This window comes from Aphidius gifuensis, linkage group LG5 (genome assembly GCF_014905175.1).
Source record: "Aphidius gifuensis isolate YNYX2018 linkage group LG5, ASM1490517v1, whole genome shotgun sequence".
In the NCBI taxonomy this organism is placed as follows: domain Eukaryota; kingdom Metazoa; phylum Arthropoda; class Insecta; order Hymenoptera; family Braconidae; genus Aphidius; species Aphidius gifuensis.
The window spans coordinates 10,004,909-10,017,025 of NC_057792.1; the positions used below are offsets into that span (position 1 = coordinate 10,004,909).

The 12,117-nt window shown below is 30.1% G+C and overlaps 1 protein-coding gene across 1 annotated transcript; it reads left to right on the top strand.

Annotated features, from left to right (window-relative positions):
- Positions 1-6,206: 6,206 nt before the first annotated feature.
- Positions 6,207-7,833, top strand: LOC122857546 (39S ribosomal protein L44, mitochondrial). The gene is made up of 5 exons (XM_044159792.1): positions 6,207-6,478; positions 6,547-6,913; positions 6,979-7,063; positions 7,142-7,445; positions 7,515-7,833. Exons 1-5 carry the CDS (start codon positions 6,409-6,411, stop codon positions 7,712-7,714), a joined length of 1,026 nt encoding a protein of 341 aa, XP_044015727.1. The 5' UTR covers positions 6,207-6,408; the 3' UTR covers positions 7,715-7,833.
- Positions 7,834-12,117: the final 4,284 nt, after the last annotated feature.

Here is a 12,117-nt window from a genome sequence, read left to right on the forward strand (position 1 = left end):
GAAAGTTATTAAAATTACTATGCTACATTGTAAATTTTCAGAGGATCATTTTAATTTTGTCCACAACAGCAGAGTAAATTTTATAAATATACAAAGGAAAAAAAAAAAAATATATTTTTTGCTATGCTGCAATGTAATTTTTAGGCTGGATTATTTTAAATTTTAAATTTGATTTCTGTAAAAATTTCTTTATGCGTTGTAATTTTTTCATCGGGAAATAGCAAAAAAAAAACGTAAGAAAATTGCTATGGTACATTTTAAGTTTTCAAGACTACAATTGTTTTTTTTCGTTAAAATGATAGTAAATTTTTTAACAGTCAAAAGATAGTTCTTTGGTAATGTGGCATAGTAAAATTTGATGAAATTTTTTTTCCGTGTAAACTCTATTTACCTTATTATATACCTTCTTTGCTTACATACTTAACATATTATACTTATTGACCTTTTGTTCGATAGTAGCCTATCATTTTTCGTTCATGATGCTGTTGGAATCCGAATAGAACACATTCCCTGGTGAAAATGATATGGCGGATTATGTCATAATATGCCATAATATGCCATAAAATGACAGGAAAATTATGGCATATTATGACATATTATGGCATAATATGACATAATCTGACATCTTCTGTCATTATTACTTTTCAGAATTTGTCGGAAAATGCCGGAATTTCTAAGGTTATTTGGACTTCCGACAAATTCCGACAAATTCTTACAAGATTTTTTTTTGGGGATTATGCCATATTATGTCATATTATGACATATTATGACATAATGCGCCATTTTTTAACGTCAATTTATGGTATTTTTTGTCATAATATGACATAATTTACCAACTTTTTATGGCATATTATGCCATAATATGACATAATCCGCCAACTTTTTATAGCCATTTATGGCACATTATGTCATAATATGGCATAATACGCCGCAACTTTTTATGGCATCTGGCGAATTTCTCATATTTATTAAACATAACTATTTACGTATTATTCATTTTTACTTCTTTCAAACAATTACGGGAAACATTGATTATTTAAATTTTTGTATTATTATATCGTCATATTTTTTGGATATGAATATGATGGATCCATATCGTATATATAAGAACTAGTTGTGAGATGACCACATGCGAGAAACTTCAAAAAGCAATGTACAAGAAGAAATGTAAAAAAAATGGTATCACTCAAAAAATTTCTTGCATAATAATTTAATAACAAAGTCAAATAATTAAAACAACGACGTGACCGAGAAAAAAATATTATTTAGTAAAAAAACTATTATCAAAATGATTTTGCCATTACAAACTTTTTAGATGTCAGAATATGGCATTTTCTGGCGAATGAATTTGTCAGAATATGCCATATTCTGACATATTCTTACATGATTTTTGGATGCCAGAATATGCCATTTTCTGACAAATGAATTTTGTCGGAATATGGCATATTTTGTCATATTATGTCAGATTATGTCATATTATGCCATATTATGACATAATCCACCAAATTATTTTCACCAGGGTTATTCCAATTAAAGAAGCCAGCGAATATATGTTGATCAAATTCAGTATGATACAGAACATAAGACTTGTCATACGGGTCGGTGACTATGTCTGTAAAATACCACGTTTCATTAGAAAGAATATGTGATACATTTTTTATTAAAATAATACTTATTGTGTAATGTGACTTACATTTCAATGAATAATAAAGAATCTTTGTTATAAATGAATTAACCCGTAGAACTCGCTCTATATTATTATTTGTAACTTTAGTTCACTAATTTATAAATGTTATGTTCTATGAAGGTTAATATAATTATATAAAACTGTACATGTAGAAAACTTATTTATACTGCTATATAAAGCTATATATAACCTTATAAAGGTATATAAAGTTATATGTAGTTATATACAATTATATATAGCTTCATACAATTGTATGTAACTATATAACTTTATATACCTTTATAACAATCGTTCTTTGGGTAAAAATATCTTCGTATATTCATATACAAGTTTATATACTTTTATAAAACTATATGAAACTTTATACAGCTACATATAGAAATATATAGCTTTATATAATTATATATACTTATACACAAATCGTTCACAAGTTTGTACACATTTATATATACATAGAAATTTAACATTAAAATATGGTTGGATAAATTATATATACTAATTTTGTTTTAATTTACTTGTCGGAATTCTACATAAAATTATGTAAAAATGTAAAATGTCAAAATTGTTAGTTATAAGTATATCGTTATCTATAGATAGACATTTGAGAGATGACTATTGAGAATTCAATTTTTAAACAATTTATAAAGAATTACTTTGATTAATGTCTTAGATAATGAGTTATGAGTTAATTAAAATACATACAATGTTTTGTGAACAGAATAAAATTATTATTATTATAAAAAACTGTACAATTTATAAATATTCTTATATATATATAAATTATCATGTAGACATATAGAAGTTAATAGACTTAAATATTTTTTACTATATATTGTAAAAATTCTGTTTTCATAACATAAAGATGGTGAGTGAACAAAATGATTAATGTATGTAATTTCAAGCATTTCTACAGCCTTATCTGTTGAAGCTAGGTATTAAGCAGGTTTATTGTTGGTTATTTATTTCTAAACAATTTATAGAATAACTTTTTTCTATTTAACAATTAGTTTTGAGTTTTGATAAACGAAAAATGTTGTGAATTGATTGCTATTTCCGTGAATTAGAAATAACTTAACACAAAAAATGTAACTTTTAAATAAAATTTGTAATAAAATTTAGTAAATTTAAAACTAGTGGTAAATTCTATGCTAGATTTTACTTGTATCGTGAATTTAGTATTTTTAAACAGAAATTACAATAAAAATTGTAAATATGGCTTAGTAGTGTATATAGTCAATGGCTATTTTTACATAATTTTATTGTAAAATATGTATCAATATACGAATAATTTTATAAAATACAACGGGCTTTTTACTATTTATTTTGTACACGTTTGTAATAGTTAATATTTTATATATAACTTTATAAAATTATATATAGCTGTATGTAACTTTATAAAGTTGTATATAATTATATATAGAGAGTTTGAAAATTCTTTAAATTTTTTATATAATTATATAAAATTATATAAAATTTTATAAAATTTTATAAAGTTATATGTGAATATATAAAGGTATGTAAAGATATATATAAATTTCGTTCCTCGGGTAGTAATTTTTATAAAATTCCTGAAAGCTGTATAATGTTCTATTTAGTGTTTCCCAAAGTATGTTTGTATTATGCGCATTGTAAAAAAAGCGATACAAGTCGCGCACGTTACCAGGGTACTACCAGCGTACTACCAGGGTGCTACCTCTCAATTATGCGGCGATCACATAGCGATAGAGTTTTCATATACAGCAGTCTAATTCACGGGGCAAATTTTTTACAATTTAGGGCTTTTTTTTGCCGCTGATGGCGCTTGTAAAAATTTTTTTTATCTAGATTTCACATATAAAAGGTATAAAAGCTTAACAAGCGCTGCCAGTAGAGTAAAAAAGCCCTAAATTGTAATGCCCTGTGAATACAGGTGCTGTGAATTGAACTGCGGTACAAAATACGGTATTGATACGCTAATTTACCGTTCAATACCGTATCAATAATTTGTATGTAAAAATACGGTATCATTGAAATTCTCGATACCAATACCGTATTTACAACTATAGAGATGTAACTCATGGTACTGAAAAATAATTTAATATAAGTTAAAATTCAATGTTTATTCTTACTCACGTTACTTTTATTTTGATTCAATTAATGCGCGAAAATAAACAGGAAAAAAAATAACCACCCAAAAGAAAGCACCTAATATCTTCACCATCTTTTTTTTAATATGAAAGACCAGTTGGATTCAAAATTACATTTAGAAAATCACTCAATTTTAGATGGCTGTTAACTTCTTTGAAGATAATGTCAATTTGTATTGGTTGTGGCCACAAATAGCTTTCATCTTTCTAAAAACAATAATAAAAAATGAATAGTAAATAATGAATAAATGATAGTTTTGCAATAGTATTTGAAATATTGGATTAAATCACTCCTCATTTTTAAATAGTTTTGTGTTGAACTGTCTACCTAAAGAAGTTCAGATGTTGAAATGCTATAAGATTATCAATTATGCATGGACACAGCTGTTGACAGCGTCTTAACAATATCCCAAGCACATACATTTATTATGATAATTTCCGTCAATCGTGAATTATTAGGTATAAATATTGTATACCATCTAATATAATGTCACCGTCTTATTAATTTAAACAAAATAATTCGATGAACTGAATATGACAGACCATACACAAACCGTTTGTTTTGATTTGTTTATTAATAATAATAACAATATTAAATATAATATGGCGAATAATGCATGCGCGCGCCGATTTTTATTTTTATCTTGCGTGCGTAAGTAGGTGCTTTCTTTTGTGTATTTATTTTTTTTCCTATTTATTTTCGTGCAGGCGCAGTTGAATGCGCAGTCAGCAACAAGTCAGATTGCAACAGCGTAGGACATAAGGAGCTGGATCAGCCATGTTTTAATTCTTATTTTTTAAGAATTATTTGTTTCGACGCCACTACTCTCTCCTCAACTTTGCATGACATACGCATGTGCATGATCATGCGCATTAAAGTGAAAAAAAAAAAATACACAAAAGAAAGCACCTTGTGTATTTAGCTTTTTTTTTTTTTTTTTGCTTATTTTCATGCATGCGCAATTGAATGCGCAGTCAGCAAAAAGTCAGTTTGCAACAGCGTAGGACATAAGGGGCTGGATCAGCCATATTTTAATTCTTATTTTTTAAGAATTATTTGTTCGACGCCACTGTTCTCTCATCAGCACCCGTATTCAGAGGATGTTCTCATTAGGGCTTTTTTTCCGATGGCGGCGCTTGTGAACTTTTTATATAGATTTTACACATAGAAAAGCTTCACAAGCGCCACCATCGGAAAAAGCATTATCCTCATCTACATACTAATGCTGCTTTATTATTTATTTTTTTTCACTTTAATACGCATGATCATGCACATGCGCATGTTATGCAAACATGAGAAGAGAACAGTGGCGTCGAAACAAATAATTCTTAAAAAATAAGAATTAAAACATGGCTGGTCCAGCATGTCAATCAATCTTTCCCGACTGCGCATTTGAATGCGCATGCGTGAAAATAAACAGGAAAAAAAATAAACACCTAAGGGGACGTTCCAAAAATCACTCGGAAACTCGGAAGGTCAAGATTGTGATCATAGAAAATTTTTGATATTTTGTTGTGGTAGACATGATTTTTTGTTCATGTATTTTTATAGGCACAAAACACTAAATTATTATTGTTTAATTATTAATAATAATTATAAAAAATACTTTTTACAACTGTAATAAGTAACAAAAGTAAATGGCATATGCAATATGGCTGTTTTTGTTGCTTACAATATCTACAGTAACCTCTAGTTACTTTTAAGTTTATTTTATCTCTATATTTTTTCATCTACTGCGCCGGTCCGGGTTTCCGAGTGATTTTTGGAACGTCCCCCAAAAGAAAGCACTTTTTAAGTTTGCATGACAGGCGCATGTGCATAGTCATGCGCATAAAAGTGAAAAAAAATAAATACACAAAAGAAGGCGCCTAGGGCAGCGTTCGATAGCTGGCCGAGGCCAAAAATCCGGCCAATTTTTTATCATGGTTTATTTTATATGTTCGTAGTGTCAGCACTGCTACATTATAATTTCAAATAAAGTGAATCCAGCAGAAGAGTGCCGCGACAGTTTTAGCTAAATTATATGTTTGTTCATCGTTTACATGAAAACTGTCGCGGCACTCTCCTGCGGGATTTACAAGTTGATCTTTCCGTTGGCTCTAGTGAGATTTTTGAATTTATTTTTGATGGCTTTTTTAAGTTCCGCTTTCAGGCCGCCAGTCAGGCCCCTAGCCATCGAATGCCCAATATCGAACGCTCCCCAGTGCAATCGTACGATTGCACGTAAGCACTCAATGTCCCTACCCGGCATCCGTAGCAGTCCAATTCACAGGGCAAATTTTTTACAATTTAGGGCTTTTTTTTTGCCGGTGATGGAGCTTGGAACATTTTTTTTATATAGATTTTACATACAAAAGCTTCACAAGCGCCGCTAGTGGAGGAAAAAAGCTCTAAATTGTAATACCCTGTGAATTACACTGCGGGTGCAGTGACCATAAGTGCCATACTCACAACTCACAAGCATTTCTCCATTAGTCCATGAAGTCTGCGAATTCTTGATTTTAATAATTGTATACCACTCAATCTGCAGTGACAGCTTTAAAAGCTGGTGTTAATACAATACTTAATTACATTAGTTATCTCACGATAATAATATGAATGCATTCTGTTTATGTCCACGCGTAATAATTCGCGCGCACATGCCCATGACGATTGATTCGCTTGGTAAGTAAACCCATTAATTGAATATATCATAATCATTTTTAATTTTTCAAACTTTTCCACTCTGAAAGGCAAACGATACATTAAACGACACGTCGCTCCCACATTTAAGGAAATTGGGAAGCGAAAAAAACAACTCTGTGCACCATTAGAACCAGTTCGAAGTTCCTTTCTAGAGTGGAACTATGATGCCGAGATTTATGCATTTAATCAACGACTCACAGAAAAATTTGACAGTAAATTGCTGGTTCGTGCGTTAACTCATCGCTCATATGTTGTGCAGCAAGAAAATGAGGAAAGAAAGGTCGGCATCGAAGATCATCAGATCACCATAGATGACAACCAAGAACTGATCAACGTGGGTTCGACTTTAACTTCTAAAATTGTTAAAATTTATTTGAGTCTAGCACTACCTCGAGCACCGAAAGAATGTATTCAGTAAGCTAACCAAACAATGAGCATTATTGTCGAAACAACGCGTTTCAAAATGATTTAATTTTTAGAGCCTGTCACGATCATCTCTTAACAGAAGAAGTATTGGCAAGAAGTTCTTTATTGATTGGCACAAAAGACATTATTCTCACTGAGGTAACTAAGATGTACATACTGTCAACATGATTGTTTCTATGCCTTTATAGTGTAACAGTGTTTTTGCATTTTCAATAGGAATCTCCTCCGTTACAATCTACTTTAGCCAATACATTTCTAGCGCTTGTCGCTGCTCTTTCTAAGAGCACAAACGAAGTTCACGCCGGTAAATTTGTGCGAGATTTTATTCTTATGACTCTAACGGAGCGTGATCTCGCTGAACTATGGTGCCCGGAAAATCCTATCAAAATTCTAAATAAAATTCTTGCAAACGAAACAAAAGAACCAGTGGAACCTCGATTAATCACGCAATGCGGTGTCAATTCAGTTCTGCCAGCTTACCAAATTGCTCTTTACTCAAAAAAAGAATATCTTGCTGAAGGTAAGACCATCCATTTACATAAGATCTTTTATACACAATTCCTAATTCGACAAAATTTAACGTTTGAAGGTATTGAAACTTCGGTAGAAAAAGCTATGCGTGTAGCGTCATTGAATGCACTTTATGATATGTTTGGCATTTCATCCTCGAGCAAACCCATCGCAGCTAACATCATTGTTGATCCATCATCTAATCCTGTTGAAAACTTGCCGCTTAATGAGTGGTGTACAAGAAATGCCACCAAACTAATGGAGAAAAGAAGTGTTTAATAAGTGATCTGTTTAACTGTTTTATTTTGTATTCAATAAAATTAATAAATATATAACTGTTCAGATCGTTTTTTTGTACTAGATTTGTACAAAACAAGTTCTGTGGATTTATAAACGGATTTGGTGTTCCATATGTTTACATCAGATACAGTTACCGTACTCAAAATCTTATCGGGACTTGTCTTGATTTGAGAATGAATGTCTTGATCAGTCCTGATGACGCCTTTTTCATATAAAATGTCCTGATACACGTGTCACATACTCAAATATGTATGCTTCATTCGGGCTGGATAGGCAACCTCGTCCATCTCTTGTTTATTTTTGAAATTTTTGTATTCACAAAGAAAAAAGAGTAAATAACAAATTTTACTAATTATTTATAGATTTATACAATTATTCATTTAAAACAAATTAAAAAAAAAATGTTTTTCATAATTTCTTTATCTTATGTATTTCATTTTTAATTCATCAATATTATTTAAATGATATCAACAAACAAACAATTCTCGAAAAAAATAAATCTGGCTCCAAACAATATTTAATTTCGTTAATTGAGGGTGCGGATTCCATAACATGCCGAGCGCCGAGGCCTATAAAACGTAACGTTATTTAGGTTAAATTTACGAAAATTTCAAAATGATACTATATTTTATTACAATTATTTAAGGTTGAAAGTAAATCGCATCGGTGGACGAAGTTTGGGCCCGAGAGGGTGCGCATCAGTGTTACGCATTTACATATAAAAGGTTTAAAAATATTTTAGTGCCCTTCTTCCTATATCATCAAAATTATTCACTATACTGGTAATATTAGGTTATTGGTAATGTATGTATACTCTCTGATAGACACAATATACATACACACATACAACACATGAGCCAAGAAACGACGAGACGAAAGAGAAAGAGAGAATGACCGCTCGCAATGATAAAAATTTTGATTCTGATAATTGAATATCTTTTAAAATCCACGGATGGAAAATATCATAGATGGGCTTAAAAAGATGACCGCTAATGATAAAATTTTGATTCTGATAATTGAATATCTTTTAAAATCCACGGTGGAAAATTATCATTGAGGGCTTAAATATTGTAAGAAGTACAAACTGATAGTAAATTAAGCAAAATCGTATAGAAACTTTTTTAACTACAGAAGAAAATATGTGTTCAGTCCCTATACCTACGCGTTAAAGTTGTCAACTTTGACATTAAGGTACAACTAGGGAAAATTAAAAATAATGACGATTTCACGAATTTTATAGAGTAGATAATTGAAATAACGATACACCTTTTTCTTTAATCAGTTTTTTTGTTATAAGATGTTTTTTTGATTAATTAACTGTTAAAGATGGTCCTTTTTTTTGAGGTTAAACATAGGCTCTTATGGAAAATGATGTTCGGCTTTTCATAATACCCCATCGAAATACTTGAAAAAATAATGCCATATTTACCAAAAACTAAAGGATAAAACTAGAAAAAAAGACGAAAAATCATCACCCAAATTTAGTATAGGTTTTAATATTCAATTTTAATTAATAGAGGATAATAAATTTTTGTCTTTGTCTAAATACTTGAGTGGAAGTGAGAAACAGTATTCTCTTTCTAATCTTTCGTCCTTTTCGCACTCATGAATATATAATGTTTTTAGCAAACATCCGCCAGATGTCTCTCATTTTGCTCTAGTTGTACCTTAATTATCTAAAAAAAAACCACGGTACAAAATTCTGAAAAAAAATTAACAAAATAGATAATTATTCTGGCTTTTATATGGGACCAAAAATTCGAAAATCGTATAGTTGGAAATTCTATTTACTTTCAACCTTAATGAATTAAAAATTAAATTTTAATATTTTTTTTTCGAAAAAAACATTATTTTTCCAGGTCTAACTCGTCATAACTTTGTTGATAATCAATGAATCGACTTGAAACTTGGCATATAGTTTTGTTATAGTCTAGCGATTATAAAAGTGATTTATAAAAATAATATTTAGTTGTATTGTTTTTTTTTATTAATTTATTGAGTAATGCCGGTCGGAAAATACGTTTTTTGAACTCTAAGATTAAAAATTGAGGAAAATGTCGAGAAAATTTTAGAATTTAAAAACTTGTCAGTGGCAACATTGTTCATCTATATATCAAGAAGTTTTTCCCAAATTTTCCCAAGTTTTTTTACCAATAATTAACCAAGTTATTAATAAACAAATTGTGAGCTGTCTTTATACGTTTTTAGGCGCTTTCTTGTGGGTGTTTATTTTTTTCCTGTTTACTTTTACGCATGCGCAGTTGAATGCGCAGTTAGCAAAAAGTCAGTTTGCAACAGCGTAGGACATAAGGGGCTGGATCAGCCATGTTTTAATTCTTATTTTTTAAGAATTAGGTGCTTTCTTATGGGTGTTTATTTTTTTTCACTTTAATGCGCATGATCATGCACATGCGTCTGTCATGCAAAATTGAGAAGGGAACAGTAGGTGCTTTCTTTTGTGTATTTATTTTTTTTCACTTGAATGCGCATGATCATGCACATGCGCATATTATGCAAACATGAGGAAAAAGCAGTGGCGTCGAACAAATAATTCTTAAAAAATGAAAATTGAAACATGGCTGATCCAGCCTCTCATGTCCTACGCTGTTGCCAACTGACTTTTTGCTGACTGCGCATTCAATTGCGCATGCGCGAAAAAAAACAGGAAAAAAAATAAATACACAAAAGAAAGCACCTAATGGCGTCGAAACAAATAATTCTTAAAAAATGAGAATTAAAACATGGCTGATCCAGCTCCTTATGTCCTACGCTGTTGCAATCTGACTTTTTGCCGACTGCGCATTTAACTGCGCATGCGCGAAAATAAACAGGAAAAAAAATAAACACTCAAAAGAAAGCACCTATTATTTGTTCGACGCCACTGTTCTCTTCTCATGTTTGCATAATATGCGCATGTGCATGTTCATGCGCATTAAAGTGAAAAAAAATAAATACACAAAAGAAAGCACCTTTTAACTTTTTATACGTATTTATACGTTTGCATGCGCAAGAGATTAGGGCAGGGTTGCCAGACAGTCTAAAAGAGAAGTCTGGAGGGGGCTGAGCAAAAGTCTGGATTTATCTGGATGGCTTAGAAAAAATTATAAACCCTAGCATTTTATTAAACTTTTTATTGTGTAAAACACGGAATATACCTATTAGCATGGTAGAAATATATAGTGCCTATTAGTGCGAAATTTTCTCCTATTAATTTTTTAAAGATATTTATTAATATGTAAAAAAAAATATATTAATTTTTTTTTTTAACATTAATATTAATATATATTTATTTTTAACATTAATATATATATATATGCTTATCTTAATATTACATTTTCTACTTTTTTTTCTATTTGATAATATTGTAGGCAATATCATGAATTTCTCTCATTGATATAGTCCATAGCATGTAAAGTAGATAAGAATGAAAAATATATATGATATATATTAAGGCTTCCTAGACATGGTAAAGTAATAATTAATAAAAGTTTATATATTATAGCTATTAAATTTAAGGCATGTCCAACGCGGAACGAAAATACAGAAAAGTTTTTGAAATTTTGACAGTACATTATTTATGTAATAATACACAATTTCTAATTTTTTTATAATTTTTTTGTCGGTGGTTTTTTTTTAATTAATTAATAAAGTTGACATTTTTGAAGGAGGTTATACGTAGGCTCTTATGGCCAGTCGAGTACACTTCATACAAACCTGGTTAGAAACTATATGAAAAAATACAGAGACTATTTCGAAAAACTGATATATTATAAAATGGAAAAAGACGAAAATTTTGAGCCGTATATGAAAAAAGTTTTGTCGGTGGGTTTTTTTTAATAAATAAAAATATACGCAAAAATTAGGAATTTTGACATATTATTGTCGGCATAGTTTAAACATAGAGTAAAACTGACAGAAGAAGTTGCATGTGTGGTCACACAGACACGTAATTGCTATTGGAACGTTCTGATTTGGTTCTTGTTTCGCTCTTGTTTTGCTATTGATTTGCTTTTGATTTTAATGGTAAGTTTTCATAGATTACCGCTATTAAAGGTCTTGTGTTTTGTTTCTGAAATCTGTTTGACAGCTCGCTCCCTAACATCTTAATTCCAAAGAATTGGATTGGTAAAAAATGTAACTAAGTAAAAAATCTAGCTAAGGAAAAAATTTAGCTAAGAAAAGATTTAGCTGAAGGGAAAATTAAGCTAAAAATATATTTGGCTATAACGGAGACTGAGTGAAAAGTCTAGCGGCTAAGTAAAAAATCTAGTGGCTCAGTTAAAAATCTAGTGGTTTTAAACAAAAAAAAAAAAGTTTAATACATCGAAATTTTTATTTTGACTTTCTTTTTCATTCGAAGAGTTTTATCGACTGCCAATATT